The 25,918-nt window shown below is 37.1% G+C and overlaps 1 protein-coding gene across 7 annotated transcripts in view; it reads right to left on the reverse strand.

The window, feature by feature from the left end:
- Positions 1-25,918, reverse strand: part of LOC107596413 (inositol hexakisphosphate and diphosphoinositol-pentakisphosphate kinase 2-like) — a 39,342-nt gene that overhangs the window by 904 nt on the left and 12,520 nt on the right. The window contains exons 6-31 of one of the 7 annotated variants that reach the window (XM_016287135.1): positions 25,531-25,685; positions 23,208-23,309; positions 22,751-22,912; positions 22,463-22,584; positions 22,247-22,348; positions 22,004-22,090; positions 21,835-21,910; positions 21,172-21,281; positions 20,494-20,579; positions 20,282-20,407; positions 18,653-18,774; positions 18,378-18,560; positions 18,129-18,270; positions 17,786-18,009; positions 16,294-16,421; positions 16,095-16,209; positions 14,632-14,739; positions 14,353-14,466; positions 14,089-14,229; positions 13,848-13,941; positions 11,563-11,688; positions 11,187-11,216; positions 9,159-9,221; positions 3,969-4,148; positions 1,930-2,067; positions 1,710-1,823 (exon numbers count right to left, since the gene is read on the reverse strand). In XM_016287135.1, coding sequence (XP_016142621.1) covers positions 1,710-1,823; positions 1,930-2,067; positions 3,969-4,148; positions 9,159-9,221; positions 11,187-11,216; positions 11,563-11,688; positions 13,848-13,941; positions 14,089-14,229; positions 14,353-14,466; positions 14,632-14,739; positions 16,095-16,209; positions 16,294-16,421; positions 17,786-18,009; positions 18,129-18,270; positions 18,378-18,560; positions 18,653-18,774; positions 20,282-20,407; positions 20,494-20,579; positions 21,172-21,281; positions 21,835-21,910; positions 22,004-22,090; positions 22,247-22,348; positions 22,463-22,584; positions 22,751-22,912; positions 23,208-23,309; positions 25,531-25,685 — 3,150 coding nt within the window. Of the gene's footprint in view, positions 1-1,709; positions 1,824-1,929; positions 2,068-3,921; positions 4,149-9,158; positions 9,222-11,186; positions 11,217-11,562; positions 11,689-13,847; positions 13,942-14,088; positions 14,230-14,352; positions 14,467-14,631; positions 14,740-16,094; positions 16,210-16,293; positions 16,422-17,785; positions 18,010-18,128; positions 18,271-18,377; positions 18,561-18,652; positions 18,775-20,281; positions 20,408-20,493; positions 20,580-21,171; positions 21,282-21,834; positions 21,911-22,003; positions 22,091-22,246; positions 22,349-22,462; positions 22,585-22,750; positions 22,913-23,207; positions 23,310-25,530; positions 25,686-25,918 lie in introns of those variants that run through there. The other 6 variants (XR_001610358.1, XM_016287136.1, XM_016287138.1 and 3 more) reach the window with 6 other exon arrangements.

The raw sequence follows: 25,918 nt of genomic DNA on the forward strand, positions 1-25,918 counted from the left end.
AAATACACACACATATTATTTGGCTCATTTTGCAAAAGAGGTGCCATTTGTCTCTCGTGTGTGTGTGTGTGTGTGTGTGTGTGTAAAAATTACTTTAACAATGAATTGTTTATGCCAACTTTTTCTGTGTTACTATAGACCTTCTTCTAAATGCATCGACAAAAATGTAAAAAAAAAATATTTCTATCATCATGAGAATGCCTTTTTTTGCCTATTTTTCACTGCTTTTTGCTGTAATAGCAAATATAAACATTTCGATTTAAAAATATATGAAAATTAAGAACTAGCATTTTTTCTATTTGTATTTTTGTGTATTTTAGTGACCATATTGTATTATTAAAATGACTTAAAGTTGTGACACATATTGGCTTGTCAATTATCACGTTTTCTCTTTTGAAAGTCAGCAGGGACTCTGTAATCCTACCTTGTGAAAAAGACACAATTTAGCATACAGTACTATTAAAAAGAATACTTCTTAAAGAAATTATATACGTTTTAATGTAGTTGAATGTAGTGCGAACTGAATGTAACATAGGACACTTAATTGCATGCTAACTGCAAATAAATGAAAATGTATTATAGTTTAAATGGTAACACTTTAGTTTAAGGACCAATTCTCACTATTAACAAGTTGCTTATTAGCATGCCTATTATTAACATATTGGCTGTTTATTATGACCATATTCTACATCCCTAATCCCCCCCCCAGTACCTAAACTTAACAACTACCGTCCTTAACTATTAATAAGCAGCAAATTAGGAGTTTATTGAGGCAAGTCATAGTTAATGGTTTGTTAATAGTGAGAATTGGACTTTAAAATAAAGTGTGACCATTTAAATGTACATTAAATGCAATTAGTTGGACTTTAGAGTGCTTTTTTGAACCACTAAAGTAGGACTTAAGTACAACTTATGTAATTTCATAATTCTGTTGTCTATAAAACATGCTGCACTGATAAGCAATTATGGTAAAGTAGAATATACTGTAATGTCAATTGAAACATATGTCATGTATTTAAATATATTTGTAATTATAAATTAGTAATGAAGCTTCAAGTTGGTACTTTTAAAATATATTATCTTTAAATGTAATATCAAAACAACGCACTAGTTAAAATTATAATCAAGCACTTTACATGTGCCTTAGTATGTTAGCAAACAAAATAAGTGTACTTCTTTAAAGCCTGTCAAAAGATTAATAAAACATAATGAATTAAAATAAACATTACGCACACTTTTACACACAGTCAGGAAAGTGTACTTTCTGTAAGCAGACTTCAGTAGACTTTTTATTTCATTAATACTGCATTATCTGCAAGAACAGTTTTTTAAATATACTGTTCAGATTTGAAGTACACTACAAGTGCCCATTCAATACACTGAAGTTGACTTCTTTTCACAAGGCTTCAACACAAGTTATAGCCTCATATTTTTCACCACTTTACTGTTGTGGTTAAAATGTGACCATACTTCGGCATAGTAAACAACTGATAACTGAAAAGTTTGTATAAATAGCACAAAAACCCCTTTACTGTCAACCTTGTTACTTTGTTGAAGGCATGATTATATCAACATACAAATTCATGAATTTAGCTTGCAATTGCACTGTTATTTGTTACAACTTAAATATCAATTGTACATCTGATCCATCCAACATAACATATGGAGAGTTTTCTCCATGTGAAGTAGCTAAGGGCAGCAGTACTCACACCAGGGTGGCCGATCAGAGCGCTGGCGCAGTGAAACAGAGGAGGACAGCACTCTGTGAGGGATGTAAGAGTCCCCTGCGGGCTGGTTCTGGGAGTCAAACATGGCTGAGAGAGCTACAGGAGGGGAGGCATACACACATACAGTTAGGACACTGGTGCATTATATTTCAAAGACTGACTTAAAATTGTCCTAATGTTAGAGTGGTGCTATGGGCATTACCTCTGGTTGTCCTGGTGTGGGAATCTCCTGCATTCTCACACACAGTCGTCAGGAACTCATTCACTTGCTTGAGTGAGAGTGAGTTGTGGAGGGTCTCCAGGGGGTAGATGGAGGGCACCATGGAGCAGCCTTCAAAACCTGCAGATGGGAGAAGTGATGAGAGAAGACAGTCCTCTATCCAGACATCAGTATGCACCCAGAGTGACACAGCAGTCTATTACCACCGAACCCGTGTCAATAGTCATTCCACCTACTGCCAAACCCTTGTTAGTGACAGAACCACAGTCACGGGCGAGAAACATTCAGATACACAATACACGCACACAAACAAACCCACCACATCCTCTTCATTCGAGACATTTGAGAACACACCACATCATTCATTCGAGACTTGTTGTGTATTACATAGGAAATCTAAATCTACATTTAAAAGGTATACAATTAGTAGTAATGTCACACTCACACACAACTTCAAGTAAAACCAAAAAGTTCCTTTAATTAGTTGTTAGTCTCTATGCACTTCTTTTAGTTGAAAAACCACACTCTTAATGTAGATTAAAGCAACACCCATAAATTAGGAGGGAGCTGGCCGAGACAATAATAATAATAATAAAAACAGGAATGAATGTGAGAACTGCACTTGTGAATCATCTTGTAATCAGAGCATGAATTTTATAAAAGATGGCAATGCATCACTTATGACTATTACTTATGAAAATGACCCTGGATTCTGGAGAATGTAATAAAAAAATCCAAATAATAACATAATGTGCATGTGTGATTATGTATGAAGTAATAGAGGTTTAATTAATTATTGATGAAAAAAGTGAAAACTGAAAAATCACATTTGGAAGAGAGAATTACAATGTTTTATTTTTCAAATCACTGGAAGCCTGTGGCATGCAAATCATATGCCACTATCATGCAATTGACACGTCAGAGAGCCGATGTGACTGTAAGCTGACACAGTTGCAATCAGATGCCACTGGCATGCATCTGCCACACTACACACCCCAACACACAGCAGTGACAGATCACTCTTAATGCCACTCCAACATCTTCTGCACAGAGCACTGAATTTGACATATTAATAAATATAAATATTTGAAGAGTTTAATTTCTCTCAAAAAGCCTGAAATATCACCTAAGAGGTAAAAACCTTTTTTTGTAAATTATTTTGTTTTCTTTTATTACGAGAGGAACTGAAAGTACTACACTACCATTCAATAGTTTGAGGCTGGTAAGATTATTATTATTTTTTTACATCTATTTTGCTCACCAATTCTGTATTTATTTGATCATAAGTACTGTAAAAACAGCAATATTGTGAAATATTATTACAATTTAAAATCACCGTTTTCAATTTTAATATATTTTAAAAAGTAATTTATTCCTGTGATGGCAAAGCTGAATTTCCAGCAGCTATTACTCCAGTCTTCAGTGTCACATTTGCTAATTTGGTCCTCCAGAAACATTTCCTATTATTACCAATGTTGAAAACAGTTTTGCTGCTTAATATTTAACTGATACTTTTTTCAGGATTGTTTGATGAATGGAAAGTTTATTTTATTGTTTAACTTTTTTTAAATAGAACAATAAGAAATACTTTGACACATTTGATTTGTTTAAATTTCTTAAAATAAATAAGTAAAACCTTACTGACCCCAAATATTTAAACGGTGTTGTACATACAAAAAAGAAAACAACTTATTAGGTGAATTAAAGGAAATTAAAATTTTAAAATATTAAAATGTATATATTTTAAATTAAATTTTTTTTGTTAAACTCAAAACTCAAGATTAATCACGATTGTTTTGTATTTACCTAATATCACTAAAAAATACATTCTACATAAACTTCAATATGTTAAAAAAAGAAAGAAAAAATCAGAACCGTGTCATTGCAAGCTGCTTTTCCCAAAAACACAAACATGCTTTAAACAGCAGAGGCGCTATAGAGCAAAGCTAAGGTGGCTGTGGTAGCGGCCATTACTGCAGTCACGGCACAGCAGGACACGGAGGGACCTCCCCAGGGCTGACCGTAGAGGTACTCTAGTGGGTCCTGGCCAGAGATTAACCAGTTGCGGAAGAGGCGGAGATGGTAGGAGCACTGATGGAGGTGGTGGGCAAAAGCACTGTCCAAACAGAACGGGTGGCCAATATTGGGGTCGGTGGAAAAGTGCCTCAGCAGCTGGGCTACCTGGTGCTCTTCCAGGGGTTCTGAGGAAGAAGAGGCAGAGCAGGGAAGAGAAGAGTGGGGAGTAGGGGGTTTGAAAAGCAGATGGGTGAGGGCATGGGGTTCTCATGGGGACATAGTGCAGTGATTACCGCTTCATTACTTAGCATGCTCTCAGAAAAACTCCCCACAACAGGTCTCACAAGGGTTTGACACTTCTCCACATTTAAACACGCCTAAATAAAGGCGAGTTAGCCTGAGCGATTGGTCACCAGCAGATAATCCCAAGCAGACACACAGCATATCTTAAGTCCGTTGTAGTCCACAGCCTTCATTCACAAACAATGTACTGTGCAGAGGAAACAGTAGCTTCTCCTGGGGTCAACATCCATTGAATAAGTCACAAGACCACAAGGGATTCAAGGAAGTCACTAAACTATACACAGAAATGGTCTACATACCCACACTGACATCTAGAACTTCAAAACAAATCTATTTTTCCTTAAGCGTGCATATGGACACTGTGTAGTTAGGCCCAGTCGACTAACTCAATCGACCTGATTGAATTAAAGCTGCGGTGGGACAAAGATCTATCATTACTGGAGTCAGACCACATACAGGTGGTTGAATCGCCGTGGCAGAAGTGTCATCCTGTGTGCCTAAAGTGAATAAAGTGCTCAGAGGAGTCAAACATCACACCCCTATTAGACTACACTACGAGTAGACTACACAAAAAACTTTGGGGTCAGTAGGAAATTTTTACTTTAAAAGAAATACTTTTATTCAGCAAGGATCCATTCAATTGACCAAACTTGATAGTAAAGACATTTATAATATTAAAAAAGATGACTAATTCAAATAAATGCTGTTCTTTTAAACTTTCTATTTATCAAAGAATCCTGACAAATTGTGTTTCTACAAAAATATTAAGCAGCACAACATTGATAATAATAAGAAATGTTTCTTGAGCACCAATTCAGAATATTAATGGCTGCTGTAAATTTACAGAGCTTTAACATGACAGGATTTTAAAAATATATATATTTTAAAGTATATTACAACAGAAAACATTTACTTTAAACTGTAATAATATTACTGTTTTTACAGTACTTCGATCAAATAAATACAGCCTTGGTGAGAATAAAAGACTTAATCTTACTGACCCCAAACTTTTGAAAGCAAATGTAAAGGCCATTAGTTAACCACCACTTTTGGTAGTTTTGCTGATTGTTACAAATACTAATTGATACTTCATTAGAATATTGAATTATTTAATAAAAAAAATTAAATGATTACTTATTTCAATAATTTGAAAATATTACAAAATGAATTATTCTATTTGTACAGTTTTGTTGTAAAAGTTGCAGATTAAGAGTATTTGTCTTTAAATCATAACCAATGCGTCCAACACATACACACATATTTGTTTTTATATCAAGCCGTGTATTTTCAGTTTATATTAAGTTAGTTAATTATATTTGCTACACCCTACTCTACACCTACTCCATGCAGAAACCTTTTGGCTTTTTTAGATTTTAATTAAGACATTATACAGTCTCTTTATTAAGCCGTTTCATCATGTGTACCATTGGGAGGCGCCCACAATGTAGATGATTACAGGTTTTACTATCTTCGTGGAGACATTTGATCCCCACCTGACCCGTATATGCGCACACTTTACCAGGAAAACACAAAAATGTAATAATTAGGCTGAATGAACTGAATTTGTTTAAAGAGTATATGCACTCATTTCAGAGACATAAAGGGAAAGAATATTTCTTAACTGAAGAAACAATTTCAAAACATAAAAGGTTTTGAGAGCTGGATGGCTTGGAATGTGTGGTGGGTAGAGTGTGTGGGATCTGGCAGGGAATGGGGATTGCGTAGGTGGATCAGGGACCATCTTTAAGCTCTGCCTGAGATGTACTGAACACATACAGAACTGTGTCCAAATATACCTACAGTACATAACACACTGCAGTAATTCACATCACTTCACAAGCGGTTCTTATGCATTGCTCTTGACCTTTGTTATCACCTCCATTCAGGTTTGTTTATGCTAGACAACATCTCCGGACATCTTCTTCATCCTCACAACATATGCAAGACCGAAAGAGAAAACACTGATAATCTTAACCCATATAACATCAACATGCAGTTTATACACAGCACATGTGTCTATCAATGAAGTGTAGAGAACCACAAAAGACACCGGCTAGTTAATCTGTATCTGCAAGTGTGGTAGGTTGTTTTATTCACATAGACTGAAGATGCGCACAATTTCAATTTGAAAGAAGTCTTTGTCATTTGTGGCATTTTAGATTTTAAGCTGCTTCTCATGAAGAATCAAGGGGAAACAGAGTAAAACACTCCTTGGCTGCATAGCTCAACATTTAACATAATTACAATTCACAACAACATTCATTTTAAATAAAATTGGAGAAGATTAATGGAGTAAAAGGGTGACAGGTGAACCACTTCCCTGTGAACACTGACTTTCTGCTACAGTTAAATACAGTGAAAAACACTGTCCAACAGTACCAGAGCAATGACAACTGTTGACAAGGGAAGGGTCCTAAGATCTTAATAAGTAGTATTTGTACTTTTTCAACAGGAATATCAAAACATCCTTATATTACAAGCTAAATCTAATTACAATATTTCAATAAAACATTACAACTTGTTTGCAAAAAATATATCTTGAATTAGCATATTTTTCACAGTGCGCTGTCAAATTGTTTTTAACAAATTAATTAAATTAAATATATTCTTTCTGACACATACTACTGTTCAAAAGTTTGGATTAGAAATATTTTTTCATGTTTTTAAGGGTTATTATGGTCACCGAGGCTGCATTTATTTGATCAAAAATACAAAAATATTGTGAAATATTATTACAATTTAAAACAGCTCTTTTCTTTTTTATATCATAAAATGTCATTTATTTTCAGCAGCCATCATTTCATTCTTGTATCTCCCATGATCCTTCAGAAATCTGGAAATTGGTTCTCGAGTAACATTTCTTATTATTAACACTGAGATTATGCTGCGTAATATTTTTGTGGAAACTATGATACAATTTTAGGATTACTTTATGAACAGAAAGTTTAACAGGACAGCATTTATTTGAAATAAAAATCTTTTGTAACATTATAAAGGTCTTTACTATCACTTTTATTCAGCACGAATGCATTCAATCGATCAAAAAATAGAAAAAATCTACTGACCCCAAACTTTTGAACAGTAGTGTACAGTATCTTATTTAATTTTGCTTCCCAAATGTAAAAGAAGACAAAAATACTGATTAAGATCATGATTTTTTGCAGTGGAATACACCCACCTTCCCACAGACTTGTGCACATACAATCACAGGAAACAAACACGTGCTTAAACTCATTCACACAGTCATCCGTAACTGATTAACACTGAGTCACTGGGTGAGAGTGAGAGTTGTCCGCAGGAGGCTACAGATAGCGATAGTGGTGTATATGGGAAGGGTTTGAGACTTTGTTGAATGGTTAAAGGGGTCATATGATGTTGTTAAAAAGAACAATATTTTGTGTATTTGGTGTAATGAAATGCGGTTTAAGGTAAAAAAACCCACATTATTGTCCACATACTGTACATTATTGTTTGTCCTCTATGCCCCGCATTTCTGAAACACGTCGATTTTTACAAAGCTCATCGGTCTGAAAAGCAAGGTGTGTTGTGATTGGCCAGCTATCCAGTGCGTTGTGATTGGCCGAATACCTCAAGCGTGTGACGGAAATGTTACGCCCCTTACCATATTGTGATGATGCCCTGTCAGGCCGGAGCGATGATTCAAAAACATGAAAACCCATTATAAACTAGGCATTTGTTGCATCCAGTGGGGACATAATTAAGGATTATAATGACTTATACTGTCTTTTTACACATTGCATTGCATCGCCGCGTAAACATAAAACCATGTCTGCATTTGTGATCAGAGAAATGACAAACAACAAGCCCTACTCTACACTGCCCAAAACTCGCGTTTGAAGCATCAGTGGCAAATTCTTTAAATATAAAAAAACGTACTTACAGTCTGTGAGTCAGAACTGCCGGCATTGTAGTCTACTCTGCGAGGGTCAGGAAACAGTCATCCATAAAATGTGCTGGACATTTTTGGATATTGGATATATAAATATCTGGATATTTGGGTTGAAGTGTTTTGGAACAGTGTTATAAATACAACTTAACCACTGATTTCTAACCGTGTCCTCTTTTGGAAGGTCAAACAAAGTAGTTTCGCTTTCACAACGAAACACAGCGTCACACACGGCGGCCTTGAGTGAGCGGCGGCGGCTAGTGAGGAACGGCCGGGGGGCTAGAGTGAGCGGCGGCCGGCGGATTCGACGAAGGAGCGTCCGGCGGGCTTGCGGCAACCACATGTGACGACCCCTGGCTGGACTCTGCTTCGTCCACGAAGAAAGCCGATCCGGCGATCCACAGCTCGAAGTTAATGTATTTCCTCAGCGACTAGCACAGATCAGCTCTAGGCATGATGAAGCGATATCGTCCTCTTTAGGAAGGCCAAACAAAGTAGTTTCGCTTTCACAACAAAACACACAGCGCCTTCACGACATGGCGGCGGCGGCAACAACAATACTACAGTGAGAATAATAGTTACGCCTTCTTTCTTTGCGTGAACATTTGGGCGGCGTTATGCAAATCTTCCCACATAGTGATGTAGATATGTGGGGGCATGTTAGAACGAGCCTGGCTGACTCTTAACTTTTATAAAGAATATCTCTTTGGATTTGAGACTTTAGTCTTTGCAACTTTACAGATCTTCTTTATGCACCAAGAGCTTGTAACACTCCAAAGAGAAAGGAAAAATTTAAATCACATCATATGACCCCTTTAAAAAGTTGATGAAACTGGAGGTCGAAGGAAACATGGCAGAAAACACGTGAAAACAGAAGAAAACTAAACCCACGAAAAAGTTCCAAAATGAAAAGAGTTTTCCATTGACATGCAAAACAAAGGGAGGTGGAAGAAGTGGAAATATACTTGAAGAGAAGCAGACGTACCATTAGTCGGATGCTTTGCAAACGACACAGAAAATCGCTTTACTGCCGGCATAGACAACAACTCTGAGGAAATAAAAAAGGTCACTAGAGTTACCATATTTTACAGTACACCTGTAGAGGATGGGGATGGTGTTACAGAGCTGAAGGTGTGAGACTGTCAAGGATAGTAGGGTGAGGAGAGTAAGGCTGGGTTTCTACTGTGACTACAGACAGAAAGCAGAAGAGCAGCGTTTAGTGTCTAAATACTTTTAGCTAAAGAGTGAGAATATTCCTTATTATGTGGAAGTTAGATGTTAATCTCACAGATGGGTTCACTGAGGCTATTCCTAGCTCAGGTAGAGAAAATAAACTCTTAAATAAAAAATATTTATGACAATAAGAGGACAGATCTTTATCCTAACTGCTTAAATGTCTTCACAGAGTTGCCACAGTAAATTAGTGGATCTATTTATAACACTTTAGCTGCGGTAATATTTTCAGCTTGTCACTTTCTGGGCACTTCTCTAATATAAATACCGATGTCATCTTATCAGACGTCATCTCTCAGAACAAACAAAATGGTGGACAGAAGCATGAAAAGCTGGAGATGGTCCGATCGACCCCTTGCTTCCGTAATATAAGCAGCTCTGAGAGCCTGTAGTGTAACAGCACATGCCTTCACAGGACACAACCACACACAACAGTGAAGACAAAGAAGACAAAGAGACTGGGGATTGTGCTAGATGATCGGCCAGTCCTAGAGACCAGCCAGAGATTTTAACTGAAGCTAATGCGGTTAAATGAACAGGCTCATGTATACGATAGCAACAGATGAGAGAGTAAAGTTATAACTGCAAAACAGCAGTAAACAAAACAAGACAAGAAATGGGAACTGAGACAGGGAGGACTCCAAACAATGTCACACTGACACCTTGTGGACAAAAGGTTTCACCACGAGTGTACAAACTGAACATTCTGGAAGGATTCGAGGATGTGAGAGCACTCCGGTGCATGGACCGGAGAGACAATTTGTCAATGCAATTTCAGGTAAGATTTCAAATTAGGGTGAAATCCAAAGCTAATGGCCACTTATCAGATTTAGTAATAATTTCAATACCCAAATAATGGGTAACACTTTCATAATAAGATTCAGTTCATTAACATTACGTATCAAGACTAACAATCACCAGTCATTTTTACAGTATATATTAGTTTAGGTTAACGTCATTGATAATTGTTCATTCAAAATTCAAATTCATACTGTACATTAGTTAATGTTAAAAACTTGAAATGTTACAAATGTATTGATAATTCTAGATTAATTATGCTGTAAACTTATTTATTATTTTATATTAGCTACTGCATTAATTAGTCTTAACATATAGAACCTTATTGTAAAGTGTTACCAAATAAATTGATGTGATACAAATGCAATATACGTACACTACTGTTCAAAAGTCTGGGGTCAAAAATATATTTTTAAAGAAATTCATACTTTTATTCAGCAAGGATGCACTGAATCGATCAAACATGACAGTAAAGACATTTACAATATTCAAAAGATCATGTATCGCATATACATGATGTTCTTTTGAACTTTCTATTCTTCAAATCCTGAAAAAAAAATGTAGCAAGGTTTCCACAAAAATATTAAGCAGCACAACCGTTTTCAACATTGATAGTAATAAGGAATATTTCTTAAGCACCAAATCAGCCTATTAGAGTTATTTCTAAAGGATCATGTGACACTGAACACTACTAAAAATTCTGCTTTGCCTTAAAATGAATACATTAACTTTTGAAATACATACTAGACAATAAAAAATATAATGCATGTAACATTTCAAAATATTACTGTTTTTACTGAATTTCTGTGCATAAGAGACTTCTTTCAAAAACATTAAAAAAATCTTACAGACCTCAAACTTTTGAATGGTGGTGTATCTGAGATTGAATTGTAAGATGTGATCATGTAGCAAAAAAAAACTTTATGTAGTGGAAGGCAAGAGATTATATTCAGTTTGCTGCTCACAAAATCAAAATTTTTACCATGTTTTTGCTTCAAACTTTTTTGGATTCCTGCAGTGGAACACAAACATATGTTTCCAATAAATGATGTCAAAAATAAAACACTGCTCACAAAATATGACAAATGACAAGAAACAAAGACATAATTTCTGAAAGACAATGAATGGCACTGTAGACTCCACGAGATTCTGGACACCACACATCCAAGACCATGAAAATGAACCAGACGTGAAATATGAATATGACAGCGAGATGTGTGATACACCATCAGGACCTGATGCAACTTAATCCTAAACTCCTACATTACCCACATTTACAGGAAGTGCCCTTCAACTATAGTTTCTACCTTCTAAACTCTATTATCTCTATTAGAAAAGGAGCTGAACTGAGCACATACCGTCTTTATAGTTCAAACTGCCCGAGGAGAATTTTTTGCGGTGTGTGCGTGCGTAGTCCTGAAGGTTGGGGGCACTAGATGAGCCCCCCAGGACGGTGGTGCTGAAGAGACCAGCGCACTGAGAGCCTGCAGAGGGGGTTAGATCATGGAATTAGTGTACACACCAACCACATGCACTTATTAATCAAAACACAGCAGTCACTGCAGAGGGAGTGAGAGGATTATAAAGTCATAATATATGACTCATGCCAAAACCATTATGGCTAGTAGAGCAAAATCTAATTAACAAAAGACAGAAGCAATGTTCTTGCCAGGGAGATGTTGTTTAACGTAAATACTTTACATCATAATTAGAAGCAATTATGAGCCAAAAAAACAACTATACAACAACTAAACAAATATAGTGAACTGGCAGATGAGTATGCTGAGTATTAGTCAACATCAGCGTTCACATGTCATTGATAGTTACTATATAATTACACAAATTAATAATTTCAAATCTACAGATAGTTAGGTATGAAATACTTCTGACTTCATGCAGGATTATTTGCTCATTTACACCATTGTCAAATGTGTTTTTTTCCATGCAAAACTTTCTTTCATAGGTAACTGCTTTGCGTAAAGATAACAAACTAATCTGTCATCAGAGATCACAGCACTAGTTCTAAATAGAGCAGAAACACAGAATGATCACTCCAAGATGTCTAAAAATGAACAGCATCCCACTCCCATACAACAAACTCCATCTCTGTCTGGATCCAAAATGTGTATCCACCAATTTCCCTGGTAACACCAATGAAAGCAGTCAGCTAATGGATTTTACATCCGAAATATCATGCAATATAGTGTTGCTTTGGATTCAGAGGGTGATTTCCTGTCACTGGGAAGAGATAAACAGCAGTTGTTGAGGCTGAGTGAGGGACAGACACACGATACCAACCTAATCCGCTCTGCTTCATCTCTGGAGACTGACGTGAGCAGGAGGGGAAGAGGCGATAGCTGCCCCCTTTAGAGGACGAGATTTCTGACAGGACCTGTGCACACACACAAATGAAGCACTTTTAAATCATAGTACACAAAACCCAGCCTGATTCTGTCAGTTTGACACCACAGAGATTTAGAAAAGTATTTTTAAAGCACACTGTACAGTGGTTGGCATAGTAGGTGGCTAAGTGTGATACCTCCATGGAGCCAGTCTTGCGATTCCGGATCAGAGGGGATTTCCTCTGGGTGCTGATGGCCTCTGAAAGGGGCAAAGCGCGGTCAGGCTCATCTCGTAGGAGATTTTCCAAACTACCAGGGTCTGTTTGCTTCTGATCATTCTATGTGAACACACACAAACATAAGACATGAAAATATCAGCAAATAAACCTAGATATTATTAGCTGAATAAAAATCTAATGCAATACATGATGAGAACACAGAACAAAGGAAAGTTTGTATACTTCAGCAGAGGCTGGTCGGAAGCCAAAGCCCATTGGAGCGCTCTCCTCCTCAGATACTTTGACCCCAGGGCTGAAATGCAGTTCCACATGGAAGCGCTCTTCAGAGGATGGGTCCTGAGTTAACACAATAACACAATTGTCACATTTCTTTGAAGTACCCTGTTGAGACTGCACAGTCCCCACTCAACCATAAAACATTGGGCAGCTCAGTTATTACAGTTCACTTATGTTTATTCTGTGCCTCAAAGGAGCAGAACGAACAGTGAGAGCTGGATGTACCTTATTGTTGTCTTCATAGAGCATAATAACAATCTGGGTCATGTAGTTGAGCTCAGTCACTGCACTCAGATAATCCATGGCTCTCTTCCACTGCTGGTCCTTCACCTCCTGAAACATCACATGCATCCTTTAACACTTAACTGAAACCACAGTGAAAGACAATAGCTTAAAAAAGTGTTTTTGTTCTCTTTTACATTTTTTGCATTTGTACATCTGCTCTAGTTTTTGTACTTCTTTACTCTTGTGAAAAAGAAGTAAACATTAGCATACAATACATTTAAAAAGAGTATTTTTACGGAAAATTTATATTAAAGGCACAATATGTAATTTTTCGCCGCTAGAGGGCGCGTATTCAAAATAAACAAAGAGGCAAAGGCGTAGTTTGATGACGCCGTGACTGAGTGTGGAGTCATGGGAGTTGTCGTCTTCATCCCTACAGCCAAAGCAATCCGACGGGACTCGGGCAGAAATCATGTTCATGGATGAGCTAATGATTTATTAACGTAGTAGAATGAAGCACAGTTGTTGAGGCTGAGTGAGGGACAGACACACGATACCAACCTAATCCGCTCTGCTTCATCTCTGGAGACTGACGTGAGCAGGAGGGGAAGAGGCGATAGCTGCCCCCTTTAGAGGACGAGATTTCTGACAGGACCTGTGCACACACACAAATGAAGCACTTTTAAATCATAGTACACAAAACCCAGCCTGATTCTGTCAGTTTGACACCACAGAGATTTAGAAAAGTATTTTTAAAGCACACTGTACAGTGGTTGGCATAGTAGGTGGCTAAGTGTGATACCTCCATGGAGCCAGTCTTGCGATTCCGGATCAGAGGGGATTTCCTCTGGGTGCTGATGGCCTCTGAAAGGGGCAAAGCGCGGTCAGGCTCATCTCGTAGGAGATTTTCCAAACTACCAGGGTCTGTTTGCTTCTGATCATTCTATGTGAACACACACAAACATAAGACATGAAAATATCAGCAAATAAACCTAGATATTATTAGCTGAATAAAAATCTAATGCAATACATGATGAGAACACAGAACAAAGGAAAGTTTGTATACTTCAGCAGAGGCTGGTCGGAAGCCAAAGCCCATTGGAGCGCTCTCCTCCTCAGATACTTTGACCCCAGGGCTGAAATGCAGTTCCACATGGAAGCGCTCTTCAGAGGATGGGTCCTGAGTTAACACAATAACACAATTGTCACATTTCTTTGAAGTACCCTGTTGAGACTGCACAGTCCCCACTCAACCATAAAACATTGGGCAGCTCAGTTATTACAGTTCACTTATGTTTATTCTGTGCCTCAAAGGAGCAGAACGAACAGTGAGAGCTGGATGTACCTTATTGTTGTCTTCATAGAGCATAATAACAATCTGGGTCATGTAGTTGAGCTCAGTCACTGCACTCAGATAATCCATGGCTCTCTTCCACTGCTGGTCCTTCACCTCCTGAAACATCACATGCATCCTTTAACACTTAACTGAAACCACAGTGAAAGACAATAGCTTAAAAAAGTGTTTTTGTTCTCTTTTACATTTTTTGCATTTGTACATCTGCTCTAGTTTTTGTACTTCTTTACTCTTGTGAAAAAGAAGTAAACATTAGCATACAATACATTTAAAAAGAGTATTTTTACGGAAAATTTATATTAAAGGCACAATATGTAATTTTTCGCCGCTAGAGGGCGCGTATTCAAAATAAACAAAGAGGCAAAGGCGTAGTTTGATGACGCCGTGACTGAGTGTGGAGTCATGGGAGTTGTCGTCTTCATCCCTACAGCCAAAGCAATCCGACGGGACTCGGGCAGAAATCATGTTCATGGATGAGCTAATGATTTATTAACGTAGTAGAATGAAGCAGGGTGAGGCTGAAAGCCGTCGAAGCGACACGAGGCCTCTGAACGAGCGTGACACACGGCTCGAAAACAGCGGAGCTTTTATTATGCCACAGTCAACCACTTCCGCTCCTTCCGGTCGTGCGTATGTGGGGAAAAAAAGCAGTGCTGTTTTATCATACTACATACATTCGAAAGTTCTGTTATAATGCTACTCTGTGCGGCCGTCACCGGTCTATTAAAACGCACAACATATTAAAGCGTATTTGGTGTTTCCATGTTTTCTACAAAACAAAACCGGAAATCGAAGGGTTATGACATCATTGTCAGGTGACTCAGTGACACTATGGACACGGTCTGTCACTAGTTAAAATTGCTTATTTCTCTGGATTTAAACATTCTTCAAAACATTTGGGATAATGTAAGTACACAAGTCAGAGAAAATAATAACACTGTTCTAGTGGTTTTTGGATATTTTAATAAAAATATCTTACATACTGTGCCTTCAAATGAAAAATGTACCTTTTTTGGCCCACTTAAGTAGGACTTAAGTACATCAACATATGTCATTTCATAATTACTTTTATTGTCTTATGGCAGGGGTGCCCAATCCACTGGCCACTGTCCAGCAGAGTTTAGTTCCAACCCCAATTAAACACACATGAACCACCTAATCAAGGTCTTACTAGGCATTCTAGAAACTTCCAAGCAGGTACTGTATGTTGAGGCTTGGAGCTAAACTCTGCAGAGTAGTGGCCCTTCAGGACCGAGTTTGGACACCCCTGTCTTATAGTTACAGTGTACTGCTGAATGTACTGACAAGCATTTATGTTAAACTAAAATATACTTTAATGCCATTTTTGTTGAAACTCGTATGTCATGTATTTAAATATAGTTGTAATTACAAACCTGTAATGATGAAGTTGGAATTTATTACATTTAAAACATATTAATTTCTATTATGCTTACATCCAATAGGCCACCATAACAGAAGATGCTAAGCAGGGAATGGACATGACTCTCACTCGTGAAATACAGCCGAGTTCGGACATGCCTGCCTGGTGACAGCACTCCACGGGAATATCTGCGACACAAAGAGATAGATAAGTGAAAAGTCTATCTTCAAAAAGAGAGAAAGAGATGAGCATGACAAAACAGGGCATCTCACAGTGGATGCAGCTTGTTTACAGACTCGTCCTCATGTGTCCTCTGAAGGTCAAGCTGAATCTTCTTCACTAAAGGCAGACAGTAAGCATATGCAATATCCAACTTCTCCACCTTATTAATGCCGTACTCCTAAAAAAGTAGTTTGAAGGACAGTTATAGTGCAGTTGAAAAACTAAAATAACTAAAACTTCATGAAATGTATCAACATATTTTTTTAAATAATAAAAATGACAAAAACACACAAAAAATTACTAAAATTAAAATGACAACAGAAAATATTAAAATAAAATCTACATCAAAATATTAACAAAAACTATAATAGTATATCAATGATACTACAATAACACAGATTATTAGTCGATAAGAGTCAATATACATTGCGTGCATAATTATTAGGCACGTTGATATTCTGATCATCAAGTACATTTTACCAATTCCAAACCACACCAACCTTAATAACTGCTATTAATTTTGTATTTAATCATTTATGAGTGATATATAATTGTAAGTTTTGGGAGTTCCTTTTTAGTCCATCTCCTATCCTGAAAAGTCTGTCTTGCAGAGATTGACTAAAAATGAGCTCCCAAAACTTACTGCCAGATTCTGGAAGATAAATTCTTCAGACACTGGTAGAAAGAGGATGTGGTGCTGGTCCTTAAAGAGTCACTATCAACTTATCCGTCTATAAAGCCTATTAAAAAAAATCAGTCTTCATGTATTTCACAACACTTCAGCTTTTGATTCTTATTAAGTATGGTTCATTTTTTAGGATTCTTTACCCAAGCAAAGTCTCCATGGAAACTCCATGTAGGTTGCAGTTCTGGAAAAAGGTGGCGCTGGAGACTAAATTGTTCCTGATGGTATACATTAATTATTAATTATTTTGCAGTCTTTTCTTCTCCACCTGTTTTTTTCTAACCCTGCTGAACCAATGAGCATTTTGCTGTCCAGTGGTCATGCCTTAACCTTGCAATTTCTGTATTGCATTAGTTTTGCATATTTCTAATGGGCATTTAATAATTTTTGACTTTTCAGTCCGAGTTAAATCTCTTTTTTGGCTCATTTTACCTGTAAAAGAAAACCTGCCTAATAAGTCTACACACCTGATAATGAGGAGTTTTTCACTTCCAGCCTTCATGTACAATTATATATCACTTATAAATAATTAAATACAAAATTAATAGTAGTTATTAAGACTGATGTGGTTTGGAATTGGTCAAATATGATCAGAATATCAAAGTCCCTTATAATTATGCACACACTGTATTCTTAGAAGGGTTTAAATTAATTAATTAATTTCTAGATTTAACTTTTTGTTGTGGTGTCCAAGGACTGGGTGATATGTGAAAAAATATTTAAACTGAACGTTTTTTTTTTTTCTCTCCAAAGAATGTAATAGCTAGTGCTAGCCAATATAGCTGGAGAAATATCAGTATTCTAACAAACCTGTACGAGTTTTGTACGAGTTCACGTTTCAGAATTTCCTCACACACCTGTGGTATGACAATGTTGGCTAGGGCTCGAGAGAGCTTGAAGAGTTCCAGTGTGTCCTCTAGGCCCAGAGAGCTGTTGTGCTGCACATCATACTTAACACAGTCATAAATGTCAGGAATCTTGCTGATGTCGTAGCGGCCGCTCTTCATGCGGAAGTCCCTTTCCAATTTAGACCAGCGCTGCAGCATCATCTCCAGTGTCTCACTGTGGTACAGCTGTAAATCTGAGAGAGGTAACACCAACTCATTTACTCAGATCGTTTTTTCACAGGTTTCTCTTTTTGGCCTTTTAAAGAGTGTTTTTCTCTCTCTCTCTTTTTTGATGTGAGCACAGAGCAATCACCTGCTGATTTGGGGTCTTCGAGTCTTTTGCGGATCTGTGAGGTGAGGCTCTGGACAAGGGTGTAGACTTGATCACACATACAAACTGGATTCTCCACAGCCTTCATAGAGTTCACCAGAGAGCTACTGCATGTTGGAGCCAGCTGGAGAAATAAAAGGGATTAAGTGGACACAGATGTGTTCTCATATCAAGTCAGCAGAGGGCTGAAATACACCCTTAGTTCAAAAGCTGTCTGATGCTTCGATTTACCCTGTCAAAGTCTTCTTCTGTGAAGATCTCATCTTTCTGCATGATCTCATGAAGTCTAGCCTTAACTCTCTGCTGACAGCCACTGAGGGATTCGATATCGTTATCCAGCAGGCCGTTCATATTTGCACTCTTTACCATCTGGACCAGGATCGGTGTCAGTTCCCCTTCCAGTGCCAAAAGACCCTGACAACCAGACAACCAACACCAACTTAACATCCTCTGATAACTTAATATCTTTAAACCTTAGACGACCTGTATTTGTTGTGGCACAAGACCTTTGCAAAGGCAGCAGCAGTCATTTGCACCCTGCCCTCATCAGAGGCATAGATCTTGAGGTCATGCCGGTAGGTGCTGTGAAGCCTGAGCAGGCCGCAGCCTGGAAAGCCAGCATAATCCCCTACAAGTGATCAAGAACACAAGATTTGATGAACACTTGATGGGACTAAATAACCATATAAAACTATAAAACTGAGGCAATCAACCCTGTTCCTGGTAACCCACTGTGTTGCTGGGTTTAGCTCCAAACCTAATCAAGTGCTTACTTGACAGTAAGAGGCATGTGTGTTGGAGCTGGAACAAAACTCTGCAAGAAGGTGTCTGTAGGAGCAGGGTGGAACAAACCGATATAGGGTAGGTTAACACGTCCAAGTTAATGTGTCCAAAAGGCTAACAAGTCCAACAACTGAAAATGTAATCATAACATAAGTGCAAATGGGTATATTTTGCTCTCAAATCTCATTCATCCCTGTGTTCAATTTGAATTTGGCAACTTCAGTCACAAAACCAATCGGTAAGTAAAACATGACCGCAAATGAGTGAATGATATGAAGGAAGTGAATGATATGAAGACTGCTGAATAGGCACTGGGTTTTATCCCAAATTTGGGTAACACTTCATACAACCTTACATTTAATAAATCTCAAGGACATGGAGAAAAAATATTATATTATAATAAATACTTCATAGATCTTATATTTATTATATTACAATAAGTAATTCATAGAGTGCTGCAGGGATGACGTATTTTTGTAGGCAAATCCAGAAGTGAACAAAAAGCCAATAGCATTTTTCCAGAATTAAAAAGCTAAAACTTTGAGCATCACCACCATGAATCTTCTAAAGACTCCTTCCATTTTTTATTGAAATCTACAAGTTGGAAAGTGTGAGCTAGAATAACTTGCAAGAGTGCAAATATAAACACAACAAGATTGTAGAAGCGGACTAATGAGTAAATGAATTTTCCTGTTTGGCATGATGATGTTTAATGTCCCCATCAGCCTCTGTAGTCCCAATTAGACAATTCTTTAGCCTAACTGCCTTTTTCAAGACAAAAAGCTAAAATTCACAAGTGGGTATTATGTATTTTATGTTGTAGAAATAAATTGTGAAAATATCTTGAGCTTTCGTTAACCACAGACATTTAATGAGAAGCCCATAAAAAAAAAACAATAAAAAAACATTATGTATTAAGGAACCGTATGTACAGAAATGCTAATTCGTTTCCGGGCTTTAGGACTCATTCCAACAGCACTCTATGCACCTGTATTGTATTAGTCACTCTTAGTCAGTTATTTAACTATGATTCATATATTCATATTTAAAAGTTCAACAACTACTGATTTATTAAACATTATATAATGCTTGTAGATAATTAAAGAACATTATTAAAATGTCAATATTGTGTCACATCATTAATCTGAATGTGTTAATCAATCACTTTTAGATGTAATGTTTACAAGAGCGGGTTGTATTAGAATGGTGTAAGGAGGAGCTTAAAGCATGAGATTTGTGAACTCTAGATGTTCTTCTTCATGAGTTTCTGAGTCCACTAATGTGTGAAATAGGAAACAACCAATGACGAATGTGTGTCCATAATCTTAAAAGACTAACAGACAGGAGACTACCTTGACCTCCAGGATACATGCAGCGAAAAGCCCTGCCGAGTTCTTCAGCCTGAACTCTGCCAGCTGGAGTCAGCTCTCCTCCCCACTTCAGCACCAGCAGTATAGAGGGGCCCTCCTTACGAGTATCTGCACACAACACACACAGCGGCGCCATCATGCACGATATGATTGAAGCCAAAGGGGACACGTTTCCCAATCAGCAATCCTTATACCTTCCTCCTCACTGGATGTTTTGGGTTGTCCACGAGGAAGATATGTTAGCTGCACTTTCCTATTGATTCCAGAGAAATGGCCATACCTGAAAAAAGAAGACAGAGACCAGAGTTTAAAAAGGCTGTATCCTTCAGACTTAAAAGAAGTTTACCCTCCACCTCACAATTTTTTTCTGACGTCTATATTAACATATAGCCACAAGGACATGCCAGATCAGCTGCTCTGAAATCCATCCATCGAATCTGCGCTATTCCTGAATGAGTGATGCTTGACAAGGGTTGTGAAAGGGGACACTGCGATTTCATTGTCACAGGACGAATCTTACTACTGACAATCTAAAAATACTGCATGTTGGAAATATCACTGAATATAATGCTCATATATAACATCCATCAACTGAATCTCCTTTAAGACATGTTACAGATGTCTCCTTTGACACACTAGAAACAATATTGTATTTTTTTGTTGTTTTTCTGTAAGAAAGCATCTGTTAAGATTTGTTTTGGCAATTAATGTATTGTTTCATATAAAACCTTAGCCAGTAAAAATGTAAATGAGACATGATGTATCTATTTCTTTGGAAAATATGTCATGTCACAAGACTGAAAGGAGGCCACCACAGGAGACTGCAAGTGTGCCAGTTAGCATGGCCCAGTTAACGTCTTACATTAACGTACATTTCTAGAACAGTCTTTAGTTGTTCAAGCTTGGACTTCTTCTCCTCTATTTCACAGTCAGTATGCTGTCCTATGTCTGCCAAAAGTGTCCTGGTAATGTCCAGGACTTCCTGTGGAAACAGCACAGCACAGACATGGAGTAGCACCACAGTTTTAACAATAAATTCAACATTTAAATGACTGGCTCACAATGCGGCCTCAGCAAACTTCCAAAGAGGCCTCAAAATGACTTAAAGTGATGCAAAACAAGACAAAACAGGTATTAACTTAACTTAACTAAAACACTAAAATATTGAGGTATTTCTTATTTAAATTTACCCCCTCAACAACTTTTGTTTCCTTGGAGTAGCCAAGATTTCCAGAGTCTTGGCGAACTTGAATATATGAGGTAGCCTAATGTTAAAAATGTGATTTGTAGACATGTAAATAATAAACTCTAAAAGACCACAGGCACTTTTATAATGAATATACATACATCAAACTACCTTAACCAGTAAATAACAAATGACTGGAAGAGTCATGTAGATACATTGGTTAAAAAGTGGGAGAAAAAAAAGTGAGTGCCCATAGATTAAAATAGGTGGACTTTGTCAATAAGGCTGAGAGTGTCTGGTTTAAATTCAACAAAACATAAAAATGAATTATAATACATAAAATTGTTACCTGCAGTTGTTTGGGTTTCTTTAGCTTCAGCTTGCCCGTTTTATACCCACCGTATTTTTCAAAAAGCTCAAAGAACCTGGAAGAAAGGAAAAGCACTGTATTTTACAATTTGGATCCATTAGTCATGCTTTAAGTGATTAAGTCTATTGAGAAGATGACAAGAACACACATTGGATTCCGCACTTCCATCTTCATCTTCTGCTTTGGTGTACGATCTCCATGACGGATCACAGCAATCACACAGCGAAGCTCCATCCTAACGGACAGAACCACAAAAAAGTCATTCTGATGCAATATCATAATTGGGTCACTTGGCATTTCTTTTAAAGAAAGATGAATCTTACTAGCATTTATTTAATAGTGTACACTACTTTAATGAGTCAAAGATGTGAGTGTAGCATGTGATAAGTACATGGTCCCTGATGTAGTGGGTACAATAGGAATGTCCTCTGCCTCTGTAGGTATGGACCAGGGGATCTGGAACTGAGGAGCCAGCTCCCTCATCACAATATTTCTAAGAGAAAAAACAAGCCACACTCATCACGTGTTGTGCATTTTGTTAACTATATGTTAATCTGTTTAAATGAAAAACATTTTGAATCTTTTTCTGATTATCATTAGGATTTACCCCAGGATCTTAGCACAGTCATCATAGTACTTCATGGAATTCTTCACAAAGCTAAATCCATTGACATCACACACATACGAGTGGCCATTGGCTCGGAGAAGGTCGAATCCACACACTGTTTGCTAGAGTGAAATAAGTTTTTGAGAATAAAATCAATATGAACAGCTTTAACTGAGCTGAAAGAAGAAAATGCCTTAAACTCTGAAGCCCAGAAAATGTAATCTATCAGAAACATTTTCATTCTGTTCTTCTGTTTCAAGAAACCAAGAAACGAACAGCCCATCTGACCTTGAATGCCAGACACACTTTACGGGCCACAAGCTTCTCCATGGCAGTGAGCATGACTGGGTAGCGGATTTCTTTGCCTTCACTGTCCCGCTCAACTTTCCCGTCGAGAGCAGGGGACTTACGAGCCTCTGCGTGAGCGTAATCTGGCCCTACTGTATACACCTGTAACAAAACAAACACGCACAAAAGCAAAAAATAACATTTTAATTTTATGTTCAAAGTAGAGCTGTAAACAAAAAAGGACAAAGACATTTTACAAATAGCATAATTTTCCAGGGAAACAGCATAACAAGATGAAGAACTAATTCTAAGACACCAACCTGTCTGAGAAATGTTGCTGCACCTCTAAAAATAGCAAATTTACAATTGAACTAAACAAAACAAAACTTTGCTCTATATAGATCAAGAGAAACAGGGTAATGTGATCCCTGGGTAAAGATGCTAAATTATTTAGTACCTTCACATCTGTGCCATCAGTTGGCATGAACTCTTCATAGATATAGGAGCCAGTTTTCCTCACACTGCTCTCTGGAGAGTAAACACTACTTCTGCTCCCAATCTGAAACCGAGACACATCCACACTCAAATAATTTGCTTAACATTGTGCATTATGTGCAGAATTCACAGTTTTGTATACAGTTTTGTTAATAAACTATAATTCATTTCACTGTAGGCAGTGCTAGGAAGTTACTATGAAACATGAAACCATTTGTGACCATGGACCACAATCCGTGTATCATTCGATCATTCGTTTTTGATTAAATATTGAAAGTCGAAAAATTAGAAAACGGCTCCTTTTTCGTATTTTCGTTTTTTTCCAAAACATGAAAAACGAGAATTCAGCTTACATTTTCGTTTTTTGTTCTTTTTCCACCCAAGAACGAAAAACGAAAATGTAAGCTGAATTCTCGTTTTTCGGTTTTTGGAAAAAAACAAAAAAACGAAAAAGGAGCCATTTCTAATTTTTCTACTTTCAATATTAAATCAAAAAAACGAATGATCGAATGATACACAGATTGACCACAAAACCAGTCATAAGGGTCAATTTTCCGAAATACATCATCTGAAAGCTGAATAAATAAGCTTTCCATTGATGTTTTGTTTGTTAGGATAGGACTATTACTACTATTACTAATATTTGGCTGAGATACAACTATTTGAAAATCTGGAATCTGAGGGTACAAAAAAAATCTAAATATTGAGAAAATCGCCTTTAAAATTGTCCAAATTAAGTTCTTAGCAATGCATATTACTAATCAAAAATTAAGTTTTAATATATTTACAGTAGGAAATTTACAAAATATCTTCATGGAATATGATCTTTACTTAATATCCTAATTATTTTTGGCATAAAAGAAAAATCTATAATTTTGACCCACACAATGTATTTTTGGCTATTGCTACAAATATACCCCAGCGACTTAAGACTGGTTTTGTGGTCCAGGGTCATATTTAAGCTATAAAAAATTAAGCATTACAATTAAGGTAATAGCACCAAACACAAACACATACATTTATATTAATACAGCTAATACAAATTAAAATCCACCCTAATTTATGTAACTGAATCAAATACACAGTGATAAACAACCAAATTTAAAACTGCAAAGTGTAGTTGCTGTGACACTAGTGTTACCAAATGGAATATTTTGCAAAAGTTTCATGAACACTATCCCTATCTGCTATTGGTCGAACAAACACTGCTCTGCCCCAAACTCACAGCATTGGTTGTGCCAGTGTGTCAGGATGGTTGAGATGCTTAAAAAAACAAAGCAAAGTTCTAGTCACACTGTTACACTTTTCAGGGAGTTAACATACAGATAGCTTACTCAACTGACTCAGCAACTGTTATTGTATTTTTAAAAATCCAAAGAAAAAAAAAAGACACTTCAGCTTTGTTGCGACATAATAGAAGATGCTAAATTTGGAGACAACATTGAGCATGAGTGCTGCAGGGATGATGGATGTAATTTATTAAGTCAACCCATAAATTAGCAATACCTGGTTGCCACAACAAAAAGCCATTGGCTTTCAAAATTAGATAGTTAAATAGATAGATTAGAAAATAAGCTTTGTGGCCAGCAAAAGTTTATGCTTCTTACATGTTTTGTGATGATAATATTTCCCCCATAAAAAACACTTCATGAATATTTTTTGAAGCCTAAATACAATCAACAGAAGTAAAAAGCTACAGGTAGGATATACTGTAAATGAACTACACCATGGTCACATGACTTTTTTCCAAATCTATAAGTTGGAAAAAGTTTGACTTACAATAGCAATAGCAGAATAGTTAGGAAGATGACAAACAAAGTGAGGATGTAAATGTTGTGAACTAATGAGCAGATGACTTTTAATGTCCAAGACAACCTCTGTAGTCCCATTTAGCCACAGACCTTTTTTTCAGGCATTCAAATGACCTACTGACTTTGGGTCGATGGAACAGGAAGTTCAAAAATGCAAACCTGTTTCCCGGTTTTAGGACTTTCCTGCAGCACTCGATAACTCTGGTTGGTAAATCAAATGTTTTAATGAATGAATGAACTACTAAAACAAGACTTCATGTTAGTAGTATTCCAAACACTGACTAAAAACATTGATAAACTCTGCAATTGTGTCCATTTTTAACAGCTGACAGGGAATGCCAAAAGAAAATGTCAGCATGCTCTTCTTCGTGTCTGTTTCGACCATTCCCAACAACAAATTATGTGCCTGTGTGACTGAGAGGGATGCAATTCAAGCTCTATGGCATAGATAACAGGAAGTCATTGCTAAAAGACCTTTCTAAAGAGACGCTGGCTGCCTCCTCCAGCTGAAGTTGGGTAGTAGATGTACACATTATGGTCCTCAGCAGAAACTGGCTTCTCTACAAAAGGTTTTAGAAAGACTTCGCCGTTAACTTCAACTTGGTCTTCTCCCTCAACCAGGTTACACTCTATGACAAAACACAAGAAGGAAAGGCCAATCAAAACAGTATTACAGTGAAGACAAACCATATCTGAGCCGATACGAAGATAACACAGTCATCATCTGAGATATGACCATTATGTGGAATTATAACTGGGTAAATATAGCACTTTGATTGTCATTTGTTTAGAGTAGGATAAATTTATTCAGGTCCTCAGGGAACTGTCATAGCTGCCAAGAACATAATGGCTCATTGGATTC

This window comes from Sinocyclocheilus grahami, unplaced genomic scaffold (assembly GCF_001515645.1).
Source record: "Sinocyclocheilus grahami isolate Dianchi unplaced genomic scaffold, SAMN03320097.WGS_v1.1 scaffold219.1, whole genome shotgun sequence".
Taxonomy (NCBI): Eukaryota; Metazoa; Chordata; class Actinopteri; order Cypriniformes; family Cyprinidae; genus Sinocyclocheilus; species Sinocyclocheilus grahami.